At 59.6% G+C, this 21689-nt stretch overlaps 5 protein-coding genes across 5 annotated transcripts; 2 read left to right on the top strand and 3 right to left on the bottom strand.

The window, feature by feature from the left end:
• Positions 1 to 165: 165 nt before the first annotated feature.
• Positions 166 to 3146, bottom strand: BJ171DRAFT_621373 (glycosyl hydrolase family 71-domain-containing protein; the record flags this gene model as incomplete). Its single annotated transcript, XM_053115434.1, has 7 exons — positions 166 to 698; positions 789 to 915; positions 1049 to 1200; positions 1310 to 1444; positions 1604 to 2047; positions 2154 to 2253; positions 2367 to 3146. The coding sequence occupies 7 exons, from the start codon at positions 3144 to 3146 to the stop codon at positions 484 to 486; spliced, it is 1953 nt and encodes a 650-aa protein (XP_052966372.1). The 3' UTR covers positions 166 to 483.
• A 1131-nt stretch (positions 3147 to 4277) lies between these two features.
• Positions 4278 to 5737, top strand: BJ171DRAFT_506869 (uncharacterized protein). Its single transcript, XM_053111161.1, has 4 exons — positions 4278 to 4579; positions 4775 to 4861; positions 4967 to 5038; positions 5318 to 5737. Exons 1-4 carry the CDS (start codon positions 4393 to 4395, stop codon positions 5398 to 5400), a joined length of 429 nt encoding a protein of 142 aa, XP_052966371.1. The 5' UTR covers positions 4278 to 4392; the 3' UTR covers positions 5401 to 5737.
• On the top strand, positions 5686 to 9745 carry BJ171DRAFT_558732 (Fungalysin metallopeptidase-domain-containing protein; the record flags this gene model as incomplete). The annotated part of the gene is made up of 5 exons (XM_053113167.1): positions 5686 to 5862; positions 5909 to 5998; positions 7509 to 8448; positions 8795 to 9464; positions 9649 to 9745. The coding sequence occupies 5 exons, from the start codon at positions 5686 to 5688 to the stop codon at positions 9743 to 9745; spliced, it is 1974 nt and encodes a 657-aa protein (XP_052966370.1).
• Positions 9746 to 14392: 4647 nt separating this feature from the next.
• BJ171DRAFT_122415 (uncharacterized protein) lies at positions 14393 to 16927 on the bottom strand. Its single transcript, XM_053105578.1, has 4 exons — positions 16017 to 16927; positions 15533 to 15757; positions 15120 to 15398; positions 14393 to 14946 (listed from the first exon to the last, which is right to left on the bottom strand). Exons 1-4 carry the CDS (start codon positions 16744 to 16746, stop codon positions 14429 to 14431), a joined length of 1752 nt encoding a protein of 583 aa, XP_052966369.1. The 5' UTR covers positions 16747 to 16927; the 3' UTR covers positions 14393 to 14428.
• BJ171DRAFT_122414 (uncharacterized protein) lies at positions 16928 to 21678 on the bottom strand. The gene is made up of 7 exons (XM_053105577.1): positions 21455 to 21678; positions 21097 to 21267; positions 20906 to 20946; positions 20118 to 20667; positions 19941 to 19978; positions 17345 to 19816; positions 16928 to 17211 (listed from the first exon to the last, which is right to left on the bottom strand). The coding sequence occupies exons 1-7, from the start codon at positions 21579 to 21581 to the stop codon at positions 17110 to 17112; spliced, it is 3501 nt and encodes a 1166-aa protein (XP_052966368.1). The 5' UTR covers positions 21582 to 21678; the 3' UTR covers positions 16928 to 17109.
• Positions 21679 to 21689: the final 11 nt, after the last annotated feature.

Raw genomic sequence — 21689 nt, 5'->3', positions numbered from 1 at the left:
GTCTTGGAGTTGGAAGTCAAGGGCGATGTCGGAACGACGGGTGCGGGATGCGAGAAATGCATCTCCAGGGCAAATGGCCTGGCTTTGCAGCGCTGCGCACCCGGGCTGGCTCCCAAGCAAGCACCCAGCCAGATTGAGGAACAAGGGACGAGGGGCAAGAGAGAAGGGCAGAGAAGGGCACTGCATCGGATTCTGTATTGATCATTGGGGTTTATACTGACGAGGTGCAGATGTGCTCGGGCCTGCGAGGCGCCACATCTGAGCCGGGTACATCATAGTTGGAGATACGGAAGAAGGATATTTCTAGGGTCGAAGGAAGCACAATGAGGGTGCAAACGGAAAGACATATTTGAGGGACAGGACAAGCAGAACGGGAATGGGTCTTTGACCATGTCGTTGATGGGCAAAGATGCGGCTGGTCCCTCTCAGATACGGGGAGACCAGCCACGATCTAGGACAGAGAGGGAGGGGGGAACGGAAGACTCAGTTGGCATAGTTGATGTAGTAGTTGAAGTTGTAGAGAGCCGGGCTGCTGGTGATCGGGAAGTCGCCCTGGCTGGTGAGGACGACGTTGTTGTTGCGCGAGACGGTGATGATCTGGTATCCAAGCGAGAAGGGAATCTCGGTGGTCTGGAGGCCCTGGCCGACCTGCACGTTGACCGTCCTGGCACCAGTGCGAATGGTCAGGGTGGCAGGGGCTGTGGAGAGAGGTGAGCAGTGAGGATTGAGTTGTTGTCGAACGGGAACTGACAGTGACGAGGCGGACAGACAGCGGCGCCTTGACATACCAGTGAGCATCGTGACAACGTAGATGTTATCGTCCATAGTATTGGCCTCGCTGGGCTTGGGATAGGGCGTCTGAGCCGGGATGGCATTCTTGGGGTGCAAGCGGTACCAATAGTACACTTCGTCCCGCTGCCACACATGAATACAGGTCCGGGTGTGAGACAAGAGCTTGGACCAGCATCTCGGGCAGGGACAGGCGGGCGCAACATCGGACTCAAGTCATGCCAATCGTGCTAGGGGGGGGGAACAGCGAGTGTCCTACCGCGATCTTGGGGAACTTGCCGTTATTCTTGAAGGCTTGGATGTAGTATCGTCCAAGCGACAGGATGGGCTGATGGGGATACTGGGTCTGGTCGTACTGGATGGCTTCGTGAGACTGCGGGAATGTGGTGACATAGGACGACTCGGAAAAGTCTGCAGGATCGAGGGCAGTGTGAGCCAGAACCGGCAGGCCAAGAAGGAGGCAGCAACAGCGAGTCATGGGATGTACAAACACTGGTATCGAAGCGAGAAAGTGTGTTACCGTTCCAGGTGATGATGTAGGCATGGTTGGCATTGTGGGTGATGATGTCGCTCCAGCGATTGATCCAGAGGAATCCGTGGTTGCCGTGAACGGTTTGCTCGCGGGCCTGGTAGGTAGCGAACCAAGGCGAGATACCTGTGTCGTGCGTAGGAGACGGATGATGAGCAGCCCGCCATGTATGCGCTGCCCGTGCTCAACGACGAACGCCCGAGTCGAGAGCATGACGCCAGCGTCGGCGATAGCAAAGGAGTAGTCGAGACATCCTGCGCCGCCGTTTGTGGCTGCTGCACTCACCGGCCACGTATTCGTGCGTCGAGCCGAGCTGGCTCATGGCTGACTGGAACTGAGGGTCGTCGTTCGAGCTCCAGGAGTATGGCTTGCTGCCCACGGGCCAGCAGTTCCATGAGACATAGGCATCCAAGCCGGTCTGACTGAGGGCGTTGGGGGCCAGGAAGAAGGCCGGCATCAGGTAGATAGGGTGATCGCTCTTGACGGTGTTCCAGTTGAAGTTTTGTCCACCAAACGTGTTGACGACCTGGCGGCCATGCAGATAGAGCTGGCTTTGGCGGTTGGCATAGCGCCGAAGGATCTGCGGGATCGTTGCGGCTGTGTATGGGATGGGCTGGCCGTTGGAGCCGCTGGCGGTCATGTCAAAGCAAAGGAACAGCTTGAAGCCCTTGGCATCGGCAGCATCAAAGAACTGGTCGACAAGAGACTGGTAGGTCTGGTACCACTGGGCTGTTGGATGTCGGGAAAGGAAACATGGTGCATCGGATGAGGGCGCGGGCCGGAATGCAGACGGGTCCGTGACCGAGTCAGCATCGAGAAGCATCGACAATCATACCGCCGACGTTCAACGCAAAAGCGTCGATGCCGTAGCTCTTGGCCATGTCGATCTCAGCCATGTAGCCTTGGGTGTTCTGCGCAATGTCAGTGTAAGCCACCTGGTGGAAAGAGGCCGAGGCAGAACGTTATGTCAGTCCCATGATCCAGCGGAACAGAAGGCGGCACGCGGATCGGCGGTGCAAGGGGCAGGGGCCGGCTGACCAGGACATACCATGTAGTGAGCAAAGACAAACCGGCCGTTGCAGGCACCACAATCCCCCGGACAGGTGCTGCAAAGCTCGCCAGCCTCGCAAACGCCGTTGCCACACTGAGGGCCGTTGTTGGGAGTGACAGAAGGCGAGGGGGAAGCGGCAGTGGTCGATGTCGTAGTGGTCGTGCGGATGGACGTTGTGTGAATGGTGGAGGAAGTGTGAGTGGTGGAAGGAGTATGGGTAGTGGAAGTGGAGGGAGTGTAAGTGGTGGAAGTGGAAGGAGTGTGGGTGGTGGAAGGAGTGTGAGTGGTGGAGGGAGTGTGAGTGGTGGTGGTGGTAGAGGAGCTGGATGGATGGACAGAGGAGCTGGGAGGCACATGAGAAGTGGCAGAAGATTGATGGGCACTTGATCGAGCAATGGACGAGGTCGGCGGCAATCGGGAGTGCGAGGGGATGGCGGTGGTGTGGGTAGAAGAGCGCTGCGAATGCGAGGGCCGATGAGCAGACGAGTGGGGCGCGGGTCGGGTTGTGGTCTTGGACTTGCTGCTCCGGTGGTGGTGGGGGTGGGTGTGGTGGGCACGCTGGCTGGCCGAGGCCTGGGCCACAAAGGCTGCAAGCAGAACAGCGAGGACGCAGAGAGCCAGGAAGCGCATGATGGAGGATTTGCCGGGCACGAGAGCGGGAGGCAGAGTGATCCGCCCTCGGGGTATATATGCAAAGGTGGAGAAGACCGAAGCGGCACCGGCGCTGCGGGCGCTGCCAAGGGCAGCAAGAGCAGAAAGGGAAGGAGCGGCAGCCATTGGTGCGGCCGGCGGTGCGTCCTGGCGCAACAAGCAGAGCTCAGCGGGAGGGATATGTGTGCAACGGGGGACGGGGGCGAACGACAAGGGCAGGGTGGATGGTGCGACGGGACAAGCATAAGCGGCTATCGAAATGAATCCGGGTGGGTTGGGGGCCGGTGTCGAAGTGTGTTTGGTGCGGGTATATCAGGCGTGGCGGAAGTGGAGCTGCAGCATACTTGACAGGAGCCCGGGTTGACATTGCACCTGGCATTTCCATCAACTTTGCACTTGGCGTTTTCACAAACATTCCACTTTGGCAGGCCGCGCCCAGTCACATTGCTGCCTGGGTCGCCGGGGGGAGGGTGTCAGACGACGCAGGTCTCTGGCCAGGTGCGCCCGAGGCGCTCGGCGTGACGTGACGAGATCGATGTTGAACATGAGTGGTGGCTGTGAACAACGGACCCGACCCGGCTGGGCGAGTAAAACGGTGAGCCCATGTTGCACGGCTTTCTTTTTCGCCCACAAACAATGCGCCGGCACAAGGAGCCGTCTCCTGGCCACAGAGCCGGGGGGTCATCCACAGCGCTGTCCATGGCGCGAAGGACAACTGCGAAGGACAACTGCCAAGGACAACTGCGAAGGACAACTGGGAATGACAATTGTGCAGATGAGATTGCAAAGGACAATTGCGAAGGACAATTGTGCAGGCGGTGCGATCGACGTCGATGTCAAATCGAACAAGGGGCGATCGCCGCGCCGAACATGGCCAAACCAGAGCCACATGACACTTCCGCCCGAGTCGACTCTCAGTCGTCAAAGTCGATACTTTTCCAGTCGCTCACACCGATCCACTTCAGATCGATCTCTTCATCCATCTCTGTCGTCGTCGCCGTCTTTGTCGGCAGCTGATTGAGTCGCCAAACAATCTGTCGTCCGTCTGCTCTGATCGGCAGTTCTCCACAGAACGATGCCACCAGCGCCGTCCGCCGTCCAACTCGCTCGAGGGCACCGCCGTTCCCGCCCTCCGCCATAACAACCTGTCGGCCCTGTCTCAGCAGGTCCATCCCGCCCTCCTGCAGCCGGGTCCGCTCCTCTCCCTCCCTCCCCCCCCATAAAGCCAGCGGCTCTTTGTCCACCATCGCTCGATCAGGTATCGATCCGCTCTGGCCCGCCCCAGGGAGCATCGGATCCACAGCACCACCACTTTGAGCTGATCGCTCTTTCTCCCTGCAGCTTCGTCGAGCTCTCGATCGCTTCTCCATCAATGTCCCAAGAAGCACTCGCTCCGGCGAGCGTCCCGCCAAAGGGCCCGACCATCAACGACAAAGTTCCGGACGGCCAGGTCAATCTGCGCTTCCTTCTCGTCAACGGCAACAAAACCGATCTGCTCGTCCTGCCCACCGACACCTTTGAGGTCGTCCGCAAGCGGATATTCGAGCAGTGGCCAACAGGTGCGATCGGCTCTTGACCCGGCCTCTGCCATCGTTTCCGCCAGCTATTCCGCCGACCATTTCGGCTGCCATTCTGTCTTTGCGGGCAGCAGCAATCGCTCTCCGCTCGTCTCCCTTCCCGCTGGTCCGTTCCTGCTATCGGCCCCTCATATCCCTACCGTTCCGATCTTGCAACCCACCACCCAAACTCTACAGACTGGAGCGACGGCCGACCGCTCGCACCCGAGAACCTGAAGATCCTATACCACGGCGCCTTTGTCCAGCCAACGAGCCCGGTCTCATGTGCGTACTGTCCTGTTCGCTTGGTGGGCGATCGCACCATCGCCAGCAAACCGGTCTTGGTTACCCACCGGCCGTGCTGACCCGTCTCTGCCCGTCGCTTCGTAGCGATCAATCCCCCACAAGGCCAGACAACAACGGTTCACCTGCTCGTCCGGAACGAAGCCCCGGCGGCCGAGAGTCAGTATCGCTCGTCGTTGGTCTTTTAAACTTCTGGGCTGCATGGAGCCGTGCTTTGGAACTATAGCTTTATCACCCGCCCCTCGCTGCATGCTGTTCTTCCATCGCACGCCTTTTCCCTGACTGATCGTCGTTTCATCTACTCTGTGGGCCAACACTCGAATCATGCACATCTGATCCTTTCAATCATATCTGGGGCCTTTGAACACATGCGGGCTGGTGCTGCCCCTCGACCTGGCGCTCACTGCTCGATTCGTGACGACTCGCTCCCCATCACAGACAAGGAGGCACCCGCCGCAACCGGAGGCGACGGCGCTGTGCGAGAGCAGCGGAGCAGCGGGTGCAAGTGTATCATCTTGTAGCCCTCCAACACCGCCAATCATCAACTTGCTTCAACGACTCCCGCCTTTCTCGACCTTGCCGCAGAGCCATCACGTTGCTGGACACCCATCTCCCTCGAAAGCACTCTCCGCTCCTCGGTCTAAAGCAAAGAGCCGTCGACGGGCTTCGTATTTGCAATCGACACGACTGAGCAGGTTCATTCGGATGGAGATGCCCAGACTCCCTCCATAGCTGACCCATCCGACGAATCGACCCTCGACCCGCGCAGCTCCAAGCGACCGAGACCTCAATAAGTCCCTGCAACGATGACGGCAGATAGACCGCTGCGGACCCAATACATCTCTTATGCGATACCATACTCGAGCAGTGATCGCGGCGATGCTGCACTGGATCGCGACGATACTTCTCGACTGTGCCGTCGTCGATGTCGAAGCCTGCGCAGAAAGTCCACCTTGGGACCGTGGACCATGTGTATCGCCAGGGTTTCTGCTCCTGCTACTCGCTGAGATTGATGGATGGCATCCGCAGGTGCGCCGAGGACGGAGGGCGTCCCGTCGTTCGGAACAGACCAAGCCCGGTCACTCCACCATCCCAAAGGCAGCGACACATCCGCGGCGGGTTTTTGCAATCTGTGCAGCCAAGCTGTCGTTTCCAATGGCTCGTTTGGGGCAATCGCTTCTCGCCGCAGGTGCCTCGTTTCTGCGGCGCAGAGGAGGCTCGTTGGACGGCGGAGGTCGCCACCGACACATGATCATGGCTGGGAGCAAGGAGAGGCACCCGCAGATGACCAGAGCCGGGATGTACAGGCGGGCCCATCGCAGTCGAGGGTACCTTCCTGGTGCGCATGCCGGCGCTGTCCATGGACGACTGGATTGTCGCCGGGGCCAATGGACGGGCAATGTGACCGCGCGGGCCGGTCCATGATCAAACCGGCATTGCATGACCCAATGCTGCTGACTGGCTCGAGACGCTGCTCTTGGGCTCCTTGTCCAGGAACATGTGGTCTGCAACGGCAGGAGCACAGTCGCAGCCATGGCGATCGGTGCGGGTCATGCGGGATCTCTGGCTGTACATCGCAAGAGCAGTGCAGCCGTGGGAAAGACGGCGGATTGGCGGGCGGATTGGCGGTGGATTGGCGGTGGATTGGCGGTGGATTGGCGGCCAGCAAAGGATCGCGAACTCTGGCGGCATGTGGATGTGTCGAGAGACATGTTGCTGGTGCGCAGAACAATCAGCCGCCTGCCACAGATGAGCGGCGCCGGGGTTGCCCGCATGACCGGTGCCGCCAACCCGCCAATGCAACGAGGAGGAAAGAAAGAGGCAAGCGATGGTGCGCCCACACTGTTCATGGGATATCGGGTGCAGTTTGGGAACACACAACAGATCGCCAGGGTCGACATGTGGGCCGATGGGCTTGACGCCGGTCAGCTTGGGTGGGAATGGGCTTGCCCGACGATACGCTTGACCCGGCCTGCTCGACGATAAATACCCCCATGTTCGAGCATCCTCCATCTCCCTCCACGGCCAGCGCCCAGTTCGCTCAGCACCTTCCGTCTTCCAGTCTCATCCACCAACCCCTCCCTCTCCCACGACCCGCAGCATGGTGTTGATCCGCCGCCGCAACCTGCTCCAGGGCGTTGCCCTGGCTGGCCTTCTGGGCTCGGCCGCCGCCAAGGCCCTGGGCAGTCTCCCAGACTCGTACTGGCCCTCGCCGTCGTTCGAGGTCAGCGACGTTGTCAGCAACCTGGTCGACCAGCCGCTGGACCTGGGAGCGCTGCAGTCCACGGCCGTGGACATCCTGACCAAGAAGCTCGGCGTCAGCCAGAGCCAGTTTGCCATCACCACCTCGTGAGTACTGCCGTCGGTCAGAGTGCGGAGCTGGGCCACGGGCAATGTCGTCTGCACCGGGGTCTGCCGCCGTGCTGGCGCCTTGCACCATGTCCTGTGCATATCGGCTCCTGTCGCTCTCGATCCGACATGCTCGTTGGCACCTGGGCCTGGTGTGGTTCGCTGGGTCTTTGCCTCCCTCGGACTCGTTTCTCACTCTCGATTGCCCGCTCACTCTCGATTGCCCACTCGCTCTCAACTGCCCGCTCGCTCGCCTGTGCCTTCTGGCCTCAGCTTCCAGGATGACCATAACGGCATCTACCACCTGCACGTCCAGCAGCTGATCGGCGGGCAGCCCATCGCCAACGCCGTCGCCAACATCAACCTCGACAGCAACGGCAACCTGCTCTCGATCGGCTCGACCTTTGCCAAGGTCGACAGCTCGCTCACCAAGCGCGGCCTCGAGCCTCGTGCCGCCAAAATCTCGGCCAAGAAGGCCCTGACCAACTTCCTGACCAAGGCCAAGATCAAGTTCACCGCCAGCAAGCTCAAGGAGACCGTCAAGGACAACACAACCTCGGTCATCGACGGCGCCCAGGACTTTGCCCAGCTCCCCATCACGGCCTCGCTGCAGTACTACCAGGGCCCCTCGGGTGTCTCGCAGGTCTGGAACATCAACGTCTATACCAAGGGCGGCGACGACTGGTTCGATGCCTTTGTCGACAGCCAGACCGGCGAGGTCGTTGCCGTCGCCAACTGGGTCAACAAGTTTAGCCAGGCCGGGCCCAGCACTACCTACAACGTTATCCCCTTCAACTACGGCGACATCTCGCAAACCCCCCAGACGCCGGTCGCCAACCCCGCCGACCAGGACATCTCGCCTCTCGGCTGGCACGACGACGGCAGCGGTGCCAATCCCACCACCAAGGGCAACAACGTCCATGCCCAGGAGAACTGGAACGACAACCCTGCAGGCCAAGACGAGGCCCAGGGCACCCGCCCCACCGTCGGCAGCGACTACAACTTCAATTTCAAGTACGACACCACCCAGGACCCCAAGAGCAACGTCAACGCCGCCATCACGCAGCTGTTCTACATGAACAACATGGCCCACGATATCTTTTACCGATACGGCTTCAACGAGGCCAGCGGCAACTTCCAGACCAACAACTTTGGCAAAGGCGGCCAGGGCGGCGACTATGTGATTGCCAATGCCCAGGATGGCAGCGGCACCAACAACGGTAGGTACGAGCCCACAGCCAAGGCGGCCGTGGTCTGTCGGCCTGACATGTGGCGGGACAAGTGAAGCTGTGGGCAAGTGGTGGACTGCAGGAGTCATTGAAGTGGTGCAGTGGGCGGTGGGCTGGGATGAGCAGTGGGTCGACGGGCGGCACACGCACGATGCTGGAACTGATGTTATCCACCATGCCGTCGCCCCATGTCCGCCATCAACCACACCAACCACATCAACCACACCAACCACACCAACCACATCAACCGCATCAACCACACCAACCACATCAACCACATCAACCACATCAACCACACCTACCACGTCAACCACACTAACCACATCGCACATTGCAGCCAACTTTGCCACTCCCCCCGATGGACAGAACGGCCGCATGCGCATGTACATCTTCACCGCCACCACCCCCAACCGCGACGGCACCATGGACAACATGATCATCACCCACGAGTTTGGCCACGGCGTCTCGAACCGTCTCACTGGTGGCTCGGCCCAGGCCAACTGTCTCAGCACCACCACCGCCGGCGGTCTCGGCGAAGGCTGGAGTGACTTCTTTGCCAACATCTTTGAGCTCAAACCCACCTACAACCGAAACACCCCGATCTACGCTGCTCCTTACACCGTCGGCAACCCCAAGGGCATCCGCCACTACCCGTACACCTCCGACATGACCCTCAACCCCGAGACCTATGCCACCGTCGCAAAGTCGTCCGAGGTCCACAACGTTGGCGAGATCTGGACGCAGATGCTGATGGAGGTGGCCTGGAACCTCATCGAAAAGTACGGCTTCGAGCCCGACATCCAGAACTCCAAGAGCGGCAAGGGCAACAACATTGCTCTCCAGCTGGTCATCGACGGCCTCAAGCTGCAGCCTTGCAACCCCGACTTTGTGAGTGCCCGCAACGCCATCATCCAGGCCGACCAGCAGAACAACAACGGCGCCAATCTGTGTGAGATCTGGACTGGCTTTGCCAAGCGCGGCCTCGGCTACAGTGCCAAGGCAGGATCGTATGTCGATGCCAAGGACCTCCCTCCTGCTTGTGCTGGTCCAAAGTCCTCCAGCGTCCCACCGACCCCCAAGTCGACTACTACTGTCGTCCCTACCACCACCACCGATGCTCCCGTCCCCACCACCACCGATGCTCCTATCCCCACCACCACCGATGCCCCCATCCCTACCACCACCGACGAGGCTTCCCACCCTGTGCCAAGTCCGGGCACTCCCGTCTCGGGTGCTGCTTGTCGCTCGACCGGCGCCTATTCCTGCGGCCCAGACAACACCGTCTTGATCTGCGCTGGTTCTTGGGTGGTCCTTGGCAACTGTGCCGACGGAACCCAGTGTCAGCCTGAGACGGCAACCTGCAGCGATTAAACAAACGCCAGCTCGAGACACGCCATACTTTCAAGAGCCTCTTGAGCTGCGTATCTCTGATATGTACCCCCCCCTCTCCCCCCCTCTAAAGTTCGATGATGTGAATGGAAAGCAGCAACAGCCGTATAAGTAACGGCGGGAGTGGGCAGCAAGACAGTATCGCGGATGACCAAATTCTATGCCGTTCGGAATGTTAATGGAACATAATACAATCAGTGCTGAGCGACTTGCGCAGCTCCCCTGCTTGAAGACCAGGTGCAATTCCTTGCCAGGGGAGGACCCATCAGAGATGTGTAGTTGGCTTGTGCGATCGATTTCTGAGAAGTTTTCATGAGCACATCCAGTCGATACTTGCGACAGTCGAACAGCATATCGATAATCATGGCGTTGGTCAATATGCGGGGCATGTTCGAGTTGGCGATTGAGTGCGGCGACAGGATAGGATTGGCAAAGTCAGCATGAACTCCTGAGATTATCGAAATCAAATATCAGGTGGTTGTGATTCTGCTGCTGTTTGGAGGGAAGTAGCGAGACACCCAGGTTTTGGACCAATGACCACACATCGTGTTGCCCTGGGCGCTGGCCATCGCAGTTCGCCACACACTTGATTTTTGTTATACAATCAGGTGTTGTCATATTCAATAATGCTGCAAGGGTTTCAACAGCCAGTTCCAAAGGATGGCTATCCAAAAAAATAGAGCGGAAGCGAAGTGAAGGTTGGGGGGGGGTGGTTTCAGGATGGGTGTGGAGATCTGGGCTCTACCACCAATTCTTGCTGTTGTTGCTGTCGCTTTTGAGGGACTGCACAACCACCTCGAGGCTGGCGGCGGTGTCCTTCCACAGCTCCAGCTGGTAGCGCAGATCGTACAGGCTGCCCTCGAGCTTCTTCTTCTCTTCGGACAGGGTGCTGTTTTCGTCCTCGGCTTTCTGCAGGCTCTGCTCCAGCATATTCAGGAGCTCGGGCCACGAATACGATCCAGCAGCGTCGTCGGCGGGTTTGGCGCCGTTGCTTCCCTCGGAGCATTCGGACTGGTGGTCCGAGACCGCCTGGTACTTGCTGGTCTTCTCGAGGATCATCTGGAGCCGCTCACCGGCGAGGCGACTGTACTCGGACTCGTCGCGCTTTTGCTTGGTCGTAAGCAGGGCAAGGCCGCTCTGAAGCTCTGAGACTCTCTTGTTGAGCTCTGCCTTCTCTGCCTCGAGGCTACGCAGAGCATGGCCGTGTTTGGACTGCTCCTCGTGCAGATTTTGGGTGTTCTGTTGCTTCTCGAGCATAGCTGCCGCCAGCAGCTTCTGAAGATCGTCTGTCTGCGCCTTCAGACCAGCACACTCTTTCTCGGAGTCGCTGCGGATCTGCTCGACAGCAGCTTTGAGTGCCTGCACTTGCGCGTCGTAGTCACTGCACTTTCTGCTGTGCTCGAGAGAGCGCTGCTCCTCCGTCTGCTTGTGTGCGGCGGTGAGCTCTTCACGAGACTGCGCCAGGGCCTGTGACTTTTCTTGTTCGAGCTGGGTCTTGATCGAGGCTTCGAGCTCGCTCAGCTTCTGGCGCTGGGATGCCTCCAGCGAGGACACCTTGGCCTTGTACGAGTCCTCCAAGGTTGCGGCGTGAGTCTCGAGCACAGTGTTCCGCTTCTCGAGTTCTTCGATGCGCTGTTTCATGGCGGCCAGTGTCTCGATCTCTGAGGCAGCCTTGTCCTCGACTGCCTGCTGGTGGGCCGCAGACAGACGATCTGTGGCTTGTTTGTGTTGGCGCTCAAGCTCCTGGATGGTGCTTGCATGTGCAGCCTCGTCAATGCGGCGCTGCTCGTCGATGGCAGCCTGGATTTCGTTTGGGCCAGGGCACCGAGAATGTTGGTCGCGCATCTCGGCATGTTTTGTTTCGAGGCATCGATACGATTCCTCGACCGTTCGCAGCTGAGCGATAAGCGCATTCTTGTCAGAGATCTCACTTTCAAGCTTCTCGACGGTAGCTACTAGGTCCTTGGTTCGGATATCCTGCTCGGTCAGCTTGGCCTGGTGCTGTTCGCATTCGCCACTCAGGCTTGAGACCTTCTGCTGCAGAGCGGATGCCTCGGCTTTGGATTTCTCACAGAGGGACTTGTGCTCGACAATCATCTCGTTGAGGACTGATTTTTCACTCTCGTGCTTGGACAGCGCAGCGGTCAGAGCGCCGACCTTGGCATCGTGCGCCGCCTGCTCCTGCTGGAACAAGTTGCGATCCTTGGCAGCTCGAGCGGTGGCGCCAGCGAGCTCGTGCCGAAGAGCCTCGATCTTGGCCTTGGAGTCATCAACTGCACTCTGAAGAGCGCGGCGGGCCTGCTCCGACTGGTCGAGCTCAGCCTGGATGGCCGTCAGTTGGTCCTGATGCAGCGACTCGAGGGAGGCTTGAGCGTCGCTCACCAGGGTTGCCGAAGACGACTGCGAAGCCAAGAGTTCTTGTCGGACCTGAACCAGCTCCGCGGCCTTGGATTCGAGGTCCGCCTTGTGCTTGGCACTTTGAGCACGGCTCTCGTCGAGGCTGTGCGTCAGGTTGTGGGATAGGTCTCTGGCCGAGTCGATTTCGGTGCGAAGTTGCTTGATCTGGAGGCGGTAGGTCTCTGTCTCGTTCAGCAGTGCCTGGATGCGCTGCTGCGCCTCGCTCTTGAAGGTCTGGACCTGTTCCGACAGCTGCTTGATCTCGGCAGCAAGCACATGCTCGGCGTCCCGAGAATGGGTGCGCTCGGCAGCAAGTGCGCTCTGTGCCTTTTCCTCGGACGCTTGAAGGTTGAGGAGGTCTGTTGCCAGGATTTCGATTTCATGCTTGAGAGTGCTGAGCTCGGTCTCGCGGAAGTGCAAGGCAGCATCGGCGCGCTGCTTCTCGTCGATGTACTGCTGCAGCTTCAGCTCCGACTCTTTGGAAATCGCAGAGAGCTGGTTGTATTCGCTCTGGAGGGTCTCGAGCTGAGACTTGAGGGCGCCAACGGCGGCCTGGTCGGCTTGGTGCTCGGAGTTCAAGCCGGCAATCTGCGACTCGAGGGTCTCCCTGGCCGAGGCCTGCTCCTCGGATTCACGGACGAGCTTTACGATGGCTTCTTGTTTCTGGACCAGATCGTCGGCGAGGATCTGGTAGTCGAGCCTGAGGCTGTCCATCTCCTCGTCCACGGGCTCAAGAGCAAGCTTATCATCAGGGTGCGTGGCCGAGGACGACTTGGAGGCCGACTCGACATTCTGGGGCTCGGCGGGATGGGGTATGTTTTCAAAAGACGGCATCCGCTTCTGTTGAGCAAACGATGAGCAGATGGGTCGTCAAGGGGGTGCGGGAGTTGGAATGTGCGGGAGTTGGAATGTGCGTGAATGCGAATGTGTGAATGCGAATGTATGGGGGCCGTACCACAGAGCGAGATGATCGCTTCTTGAAGGTGTTGACAAGATCATTCAGATGAACCATGGTGGGCTGGACAGTAGACTGGTGTGGTGCAATATGCAGATGGGGTTCTGAAGGGCTGTGTGAGCAACCAAGTTGGTCCAAAGGTGCTGCGGAGATGAACGGACAGCGTGAGCGGGTGAATGGGTGAGCCAAAGTGAATGATCAGGGCCGGAAGAAGGCAGGGAAACATCAGTACTGGAATGGGCGAGGAGGTACGCAGATCGGGGTGATTCTTTGGGAGCGAGCAATCGAGAGCGGAAGACCAGCGCCGAAATACGTGCCGACCCGACTGCCATGTGTGCAGAGCACTCACCATCCAAGTCCTAAGGTGTTCGATCCAGAGGGACAGGACGCAAGGGGGTGTTGCGACTGGGAGAAGTGATTCGAAGGGGCACGAGTGCGAAGGGCTGCGAGGGGTCAGCTCGGCTTTATAGACGACTCATGGCGAGCTGGGGCGGCGCTGTGTCAGCCTGCGAGAAGGACGGGTGAATCATCGGCGGGATGGACGGGTGAATCATCGAGGGTTTGGACGCGCCGAGACAAGCGGACGGATGCAAGTGCGAGTGGTGCAGGCAGATGCATCGGGGAGGGCACCGAGCTGGCGAGAAAGGGCCGATGGAGTAGATGTGCGTCAGAGCCGCCAGAGGTGAGTCATTGGGCCTGGTGGTGAGCTGGCCTGGGCGGGGCGTGGGAAAGGGCCGGCGCGGGCGAGACGGGGGCTGTGTCCTCGGCGCAGCGAGAAGCGTCTCGCCCATGCACGTTGACTCACAGCCAGCCGCGGCCGCTGATTGGCTGGCGGCCGACACAGCAGCAAGTTCAACCAGGAATGAGATCGACTCGGAATGGGATCGACTCGGCATGAGATCGACTCGGAATGAGATCCGCCAGCAGCAAGCTGCACAGCTCCAAGGAATGCCACAGCGGCAACACATCCCACCACCACCCGCATGAGCCTGCCTCTTGTTTCTCCCAGATTCCCAGGCGCCGGCCAGTCTCACAGGTCCTTCTCCTGAAACCTCCAGCGGTGACCAAACTCGGTGTCGACACTGGCATAGATTTGCTGCGTTCGTACAAGCAAGGCGACAGGCTGTCGGGAGAAGACGGTGGCACAGGCTCTTCATGAAGACTGCCGGAAATGACATGGCGCCGGTTGACAAAGCACACTCGATCCAAATCGAGAGGGCCTCCTGGGGCTTATGATCTTGTCAGGAGCGCTCTGACCACCTTTGCCCATGTCGTCGCCACGGGAAGCGTCTTCAAGTCGTCGCCCTCGTCCTGCGCTCCAGGCAGCACAAAATCGAAGCGCAGGTCGCCGATGAGCTTCTCGACCCAGCCCAGCTTCTTGCGGCCATAGTGGTAGCCAAGATGCAAGTTGCCAACGACCAAGTCGGTGTCTTCGCCCTCGGCAAACCGTCCAAAGACCTCCATCAGCTTTCCCGTACCCGAGACAACGCTCTCAAACTCGACGCCAAAGCCGTGGTTGCGGCCCTGGTCGACATGTGTCGACGAAGGAAGCGCACCACGCAGAATCTCGACCTCTTCGTAGTAGATGCTGAAATGGTAGCTCAGGCTTTGCGCCTTGAGGGTCACCGGATAGGGGTTGGTGAATGACAGGTTGGCGTTTGCGACGTATTTGAGGGGGTTGCTTGGGTCGGTGCCGTACGAGTAGCTGTCGGTGGTGACGTTGAAGACGGATGTATCGAGGGGCTCGTCTGTCGGGAGAGCGGCCGTGTTGACGGGCATAGGCCAGCGAACGATCAGCGAACGATCAGCGAACGATCAGCGAACGATCAGCAATCGTGCTCGAAGCGGAAGGTTGATGTCGCCATCACATCGGGCTGCAGACAGCCAGGCGCATTAGCGATGGCGTAAAAGATGCACCTACCAGGCGAGACGGCAATGTCCTGGGTGACAGGGATCTTCCAGCTTCCGAGCCAGGGAATCACCATCGAGGGGATCGAGAGCGTGCGGAACGTAAAGTTCTCGAGCGGCTCATGCTTCATCAGCTTGTGCAGCAAATCGGCGTAATAGTCGAGGTTGAGCTGCTCGACCACCGAGACAAAGGCGGCGGTGACATTGTGAGCCCCGGGCGGCGTTACGACCGTTGGAACGACCACCGAAGCCAGGAGCGTGGTGTTGAAAGTGTAGTCTTGGTTCCACTTGCCTGTGGCGATCGAGAGGGGACCGATTCAGAGCCCATCTTTTGCTCGGGTATGCTTGGCACTCCCCTCCGTCACCAGGAGCAGCACATCTCGGCTGTCGTCACTGGCTCTTTGCAGCACCAGATTGCGCTCATACCAGCCTGTGCCGAGTAGCCGTCACTGTCGGCCCATCCGCTGTGGGGCTCCTTGCCGAGCTTCATAAAGTATTCGCGCGACGACTGCATCGAAACAAGAACCAAGGGCAGGTCGTCGTCGGGGAACAGCGCCGTGGTGTTGATAAAGATGCTCACGGACTTGTTTGGATTCAGCGACAGGATCGAGAGCTCGTGGAGGACAGTGCTGTTGGGTCGGTTTGCGGCCTCTGAAGGGATAGCCGGCCAGAGGAAGAAGGCGGGATGCAGGGTGAGAATGCAGGTGAGAATGCAGCTGAGAATGCAGCTGAGAATGCAGCTGAGAATGCAGCTGAGAATGTAGGCCGATCCGCAATTGCCCCGAGAGAACCATCCAAATATCGGAGCACTGAGCTATCTTCATCGTCGATGGGGGCCGGATATTCTTCGCATACTCAATGCTATGCTCCACCAGCGCTCCCGCCATCATATCGGACAATCGATATCCACCTTCCATCTTGACCGGGATGTAGACAAAGTATACCAGCGACAGCGAGACGACCAGGACAACGGGCAACAGAATCGCCACGAGTTTCAGAACCACGGATCTGTTGCTGGCTCGGGTGGGATCATCCACATCCTCGCGGGCGGACCGGGTGCGCAGGAGAGGAGTCTGCTCCGAGGTGGAGTCAGGGACGGGCTGGTGGAGAGCAGGCATGTCGACGACAGCACGAACGATGCAGGGACGAGGCAGTGGCGGCGAAAACGAAGCGAGCGAGACGGAATGCGACAAAGGAATCGCAAAGGAACAGGAGCCAGGGACGGGGACAAAGTTCAGGGAATGCCACTGCGAGTGAGGAATGCGGAGGAGGGACGAGGAGAGCAGACAGTGAGGGCAGACCGGGTCAGTCGTGGTTGAGGCAAGGATGAGCCGCAGAGGATATCGGCGCGATGGTGTCTTGGAATCCGCCACCAACATCGCCGGCACGACGCCGCCCTGTATCCAAGGACCAAGGGGCCGTGCTGGCTTCGCCTGCGACCAACAGCATCGACAGCAAGGTGCTTCCCAGTGCCGCTGTCGGAGGAAGTGGGTGTCCAGAGGCAGGCGAGGTCTGGGAGTTGTCCCCGATGCAGTGCGATGGCAGAAACATCCACACGACATCGCCCTGGCCCTGGAATATGCCCCATCGGCTGCAGCCCAGCCAGGTCTGCGTGTGCACCGGCGTCCTCTGCGCTGCATATCCACAGCTCACCTGGGCTCGCTGCGATTCGTGGTCCGACCGAGAGAGAGGAGCAAGACGGCGATGGCGACGACTTGGCCTCGCCCACCCAGGGGGCTCGTGACCGCGGCGATGCACTGGTGTTGTGCCGCTCGGCGCCAAATCAATGTCCGCAGACACACCTTCATCGACTGGTTGCATCGCCTACGACCCACTGCGCCCTCGGGCGATGCAAGACAGCAGCGATAGAGACAATCATTCAAGTGCGCATTGCGGGGAGCCGCCAGACGATAACATGAGCCACACCCTCCCTCATTGCCATCGCGGTGGCGGCTTGCAGTGACTGCGGGGTATCTTTCGCGCCAGTCGACGTCGCCAGCGCATCATGCAGGCCGTGCAATGCCGTGGTACAATGATGGTGTCGACTGGTGCGTCCGCGAGCGCGAGCATTCGTAGTAGTGCTGTTCGTGGTGCAGATCTGCGTGCTGGTGATCGGCGAGCAAGTGCGATTGTCAGGAGAGTCCGATGGCCAAACGACAACACATCCGTATCGACAGTAGATCCGAATAGACCACTCCGCACTCATCGGCCCGCGAACCATCCGCGAGCACAACTTACTTGGCCGCAGCAGTAGGCAACTACCGCGCAGTGTTCGCATCGCTGGAACTCCTGAGGCACATCTTCCCACTTGTGGCAGTCCGGCAGGCCGCACTGCGTCCGCATCTCAAAGGACGCCGCAATCAAGGGATCTTGGTGCATGTCGTCCAGCAAGCTAAACACTGCCTCGTCAAAGTAACTGTCCCAGCCGAAGCCTCTGGATACGCCGGATGAGGGCGATAGCGGATCAGGAGTTTCCAGGGCATTTGCTGTGCTATCCATGGGGAGCTGCCCATGTCGATGAGCGGTGCCGGATTCGCTGCGGTCTCGATTGGAGCCATCCGATTCCAACACGGATAGTGCTTGGTGTCGCAACAGAGTCGGAGCAACATGTGCAGATGCATAGAGCACAGTCCACGGCGTACGTTGGAGTCCCTCGCGATACCGCTCTGTATCCAGGATGCGATTGGACCGGATGTCGTCAAGCAGCGAGCCGAGAAAGACCAGGGTTGATTTGATGTGGCAGACACGGTCGGACTGGAGGCGGGTTCGGAGGGCAAAGTCCAGGGCAATCTTGTGGCCAGACATGGAGGCAACGTATCCTGAGAGCGAGCGGTGCGCACGGACAGAGGCCTCGGAGGAAAGAGATGCGGGCTGTCCCATCGGCGGAGACAACCGTCCGGGTCCGGCAGCGCTTGGGCGAGTGTCCGGATACTCGGCCCCGCTCGCCGGACGGAACCACGACTGGTGCTCGCTCTTGCGCCGCATGATTTCGTCGCGCACGCAGCGTTCGGCTGCCTCGTTGTTGTGCATCAGGATGTAGTCGAGAGCCAGACCCGCAACGGCCGCCACCAGCATCCAGTCGAGGCGGTCTCGTTGTCTGGCACGCACGTACTGCGTCCTGTCGGAATCGCCGCGCTTGCGTTGCTGCATCCACTTGCTGGAGATCTTGGGAAGGTGCAGTCTCCACGTCTTGGTCGGGTCGGACGACTGCCCCGCGAGCTCGGGCGAGAGGAGACCCTGCGTTTCGCTTGGGTGGACAGTATGGCGACCCACATTGTGGTACGGCTGTTGTCTATGCTGCTGCTGCTGCTGTTGGTGTGCGGGCGAATGCTGCCAGTGCAGATGTTCTCGGTGGTCTTGGTTCTCGAGTTCACGGCAGAGTGCCCGGATTCTGTCGATAACAATGCCGCGCAGGGCGGCCGAATGCGTTGTCTGTCTGTAACAGTCGGCCATGAGCGAGTACACCAGGATCATACACACTTCGTCCTGGTCCACAGCCCCCACGGCCCTGTGAGGATCAGGTGCATCGACAGGATGTCGACTTCGGAGCCCGGCCCGCTGGATGAGCATCAGCTCTGCCTTTTGCAGGTTCTCGATCGCTGCCGTGAGCTGGTTGCTGCGGACGAGGGTGTCGCTGAGGTGCAGCGTGATCTTGGTCAGGAGCATGGTGTTGCTGCTGGCGGCGCGCATGCACTGTCGGAGGGCTTCGTTGGCCAGGTCGATTGAGGTTCGGTAGAGGGTCGGGTCCTTCCGCGCCTGTTGGTTCACAATCTCGGCCACGCGGATGAAGATAGGGATGAGCTTGGGATGGCCAGGTCCATGTGTACCCATCTGATGCTGGAGGCAGAGCCGCCAGTGCGCCAGCGACATCTCGAGCGAGCCTGGCCGACTCAGGATGTCGCTCTGTCGGATGGCGTATTCAACGCTGGCCGAGCCGATGCGCAGCGTCCGTGCCTCAAACTCGCACTGGGCAAAGTAGTGGCGAGCAAAGTAGAGGTTGTATGAGTGCTCCGCCGCATATTCGGCGCTGGAGGCGATCGCTGGGAGCAGCAGCACAAAGACGGGCCGCAGGTCTCGGGGCTTATGGTGATAGGGCAGCAGCGAGTCTGCCGCAAATTGCGATTCCCAAGCGCGTCTAAGGCTGTCGAGCGAAGGAAATCGGTATTTTTGGCCGGCGGATAGAAACCGAGTGGCGCGAGAGCCCCCGGTGCTGCTTCGAGGCGGCACTGTTGCATTCTCGGGCGGTGGTGGTGCATCGGAGACGTGGCCAGTGTTCTTGATGGAAAACAGCTGGAACAGGTTGCCTCGGGCAAGCCTAGCGGTGTCGGAGAGATGCGCCCATGGACTTCGAGACGGCGTCGAGCTGTACTTGCCGTTGGTCCGGAGAGCGGAGCGGAGCGGCTTGGGCGAGGCATTTGGAACAGGCTGGGGATCGTCGTCGGATGCAGTCTCGGTACTAGCCCTGTCCTCGAGCTCGTCATCAATATCGACGGCGAGAACTTTGGCAAAAGTCACGCGGCGCTGGGGCGGCTGGTCCTTGGGTCGGGGTTGGACTGGATCCGGTCTGGACAAAGGCTCCGAAGCACTCTGGGTGGCCGGGGCGGATGCGTCCGCTGGCTTGGGATAGTTCTGGAGAATGAGAGCATGGGCTTCGCGCAGTGCGATCTCACACATAGTGGAGTTGACTTGTTTCATTTGCTTGGTGGTGATCTGGACGGGAGCGGACCAAGCGAGATGAGCGAGGTGAGCAAGTTTGCAAGTGGGAACTGCATCGGCTTCGGGTCGAGTGAGAATTGCATCGACAGCGGGTTGTGTGGGAGCTGCATCGGCTTACCTCGAGCGAAGTAACTTGGTTGGTGAGACGAAAGAGAACTGCGGGAGAAGCAGCCGGGACACACGACGCAAATGAACGATCAAAACCGGTACAGACAGGCAGGCAATCGGTACCGGCCGCGCTTCCCACGCGACCGCCGGCTTGACTCTCCTCCCCTTGCCAACGAGGAATACTTACCGCAGAGCCAGCTGAGTGTCTTGAAGAGATCCAACTCACAGACACTAGCCCATTCGATTGATGTTCCAAGCAGGGCCTCGGCTTCGCGGGCATATCCCAAGGCCCGCTCAAAGCTCTGGGCGGCCTTGCTGATGTCGAACTGGATATCGGCGGCGTGGCCCTCGTACATGACGCCGACACCCCGGAAACTTGCATAGTGGAACTTTGGCGCTGTGAGCTCGGTTTCGATCCGAGCGACGGCCTGGTAGAGCTCCAGGGTGCCGATGGCGCGTTTGCACATCATGAGATCGAGGAGCACCGTAGCGACACAGTGGAGGTGCTGCGAGTGGCCGTGAGAGTCTGCACCTCGGACCGGTCGCTTGACCATCCGGCCGCTCGACAGATTCTGGTTCAGCATCTGGAACTGCTCGTAGATGTCGAGGAAGAAGTTGATGAGCTCGCCGAACTGGTGCTTGCGCTCGAGCCAAAAGTCTGCGACCGTGATGGATGGAGACGAGTGCATGAGGCCGCAGTACTGCGAGAGCCGCCGCAGGAGATCGCTGAATCGTTTCTATCGACAGGGATACGTAGCCAAGACACAGATGCGGAGGACATGTATCAGACCGAAGTTGGAGCGATATGGAAGTGCAGTCGACGAAGCGACAGCACCGCCTGGGATCAGTGGGGTGGCGCTGCGCTGATGGCAGAGCGGGAGCGGCATTTGCACCAGCGAGAGACCATCACTGCAAGGCCACATAGTATTCAGAGTCGATGGCTGCCCAGCGGGCACCACAGTCACCGATACATACCCGCAGCGTGAGCAAGTCGACGTTTGGCTCTGGCTTGTCGTCTGCAACCGCAGTTTCGATAAGGGTGAGTGCAGCGACGACAACCGGCAACGGGGCTGCCTCGGTCGGGAGTGATGGAATCGCATGGCAACAAGGGAAACAAACATGGGCATGAACATGGACATGGATCTGGGCGAGGGACATAGCTCTACCTGAACAAGGAGCTGGCACGAATCCAGCCAGGGCAGACGATGGAGCTTGGCTGATCAGCTTGACGGCTTCGTTGGGCGCCGTTCCATCGTCGTTGTCGTCGTCGCTTGCGCTGTACTCAGACTCATCAAAGAGCTCGTCCGGGTCGGCTTTGACGATCTCGATAGAGGAGCCTGGAGCGACAGAAGGAAGCCCACATGCCCCTGCGATCAGCCGCGAGTCGCAAGACCCACAAGACCCCTCCCCTGTGGTGGCCACGCATTTTTGTGCAGGTTCCTCACGGGAAGCAGCAGACGAAGGAGCAAAAGTATGGAAGGGCGCCCTCGACGCAGCACAGATCCAGGAGGCGGTTTTGCTTACCCTCGGTTTGGCCGTCGTCTCCGGCCCTGACGCTCAAGAGCCTCCAGTTTGTCTGGCCGAGACGGTCGCCGCTCTGGAACGCAATCGACTCGAGCAGACTATGGAACATGATAGAATCTTTAGACATGGTGGCGAGGAGTATTTGAAGAGAAAGTGGGGCCAGCGGTAAGGGGCCAAGGGGGCAAATGCCGGGGGAAGGAAGAGTGCAGTGCAGGCGAGGGAGAGCAATACGATG

The sequence above is a fragment of the Polychytrium aggregatum genome (assembly GCF_025602895.1).
Source record: "Polychytrium aggregatum strain JEL109 chromosome Unknown BJ171scaffold_20, whole genome shotgun sequence".
NCBI lineage: Eukaryota > Fungi > Chytridiomycota > Chytridiomycetes > Polychytriales > Polychytrium > Polychytrium aggregatum.
The sequence above is the reverse complement of the archived record's forward strand: the minus strand, read 5'-3'. Positions and strand labels throughout refer to the sequence as shown.

What these genes read in the sequence shown, in the direction of transcription:
- BJ171DRAFT_506869 (XM_053111161.1), top strand. Translation starts at nt 4,393, where the DNA reads ATGTCCCAAGAAGCACTCGCTCCGGCGAGCGTCCCGCCAAAGGGCCCG. An exon ending in GCCAACGAGCCCGGTCTCAT is followed by an intron (nt 4,862 to 4,966) that starts GTGCGTACTGTC and finishes GTCGCTTCGTAG; the next exon opens with CGATCAATCCCCCACAAGGC. An exon ending in CGAAGCCCCGGCGGCCGAGA is followed by an intron (nt 5,039 to 5,317) that starts GTCAGTATCGCT and finishes TCCCCATCACAG; the next exon opens with ACAAGGAGGCACCCGCCGCA.
- BJ171DRAFT_122415 (XM_053105578.1), bottom strand. Translation starts at nt 16,746, where the DNA reads ATGCAGCGCAGAGGACGCCGGTGCACACGCAGACCTGGCTGGGCTGCA. An exon ending in CATCCCGGTCAAGATGGAAG is followed by an intron (nt 15,758 to 16,016) that starts GTGGATATCGAT and finishes CTATCCCTTCAG; the next exon opens with AGGCCGCAAACCGACCCAAC. An exon ending in CGGCTACTCGGCACAGGCTG is followed by an intron (nt 15,399 to 15,532) that starts GTATGAGCGCAA and finishes CGATCGCCACAG; the next exon opens with GCAAGTGGAACCAAGACTAC.
- BJ171DRAFT_122414 (XM_053105577.1), bottom strand. Translation starts at nt 21,581, where the DNA reads ATGTCTAAAGATTCTATCATGTTCCATAGTCTGCTCGAGTCGATTGCG. An exon ending in AGACGACGGCCAAACCGAGG is followed by an intron (nt 21,268 to 21,454) that starts GTAAGCAAAACC and finishes CTGTCGCTCCAG; the next exon opens with GCTCCTCTATCGAGATCGTC. An exon ending in GACACTCAGCTGGCTCTGCG is followed by an intron (nt 19,979 to 20,117) that starts GTAAGTATTCCT and finishes CTTCTCCCGCAG; the next exon opens with TTCTCTTTCGTCTCACCAAC.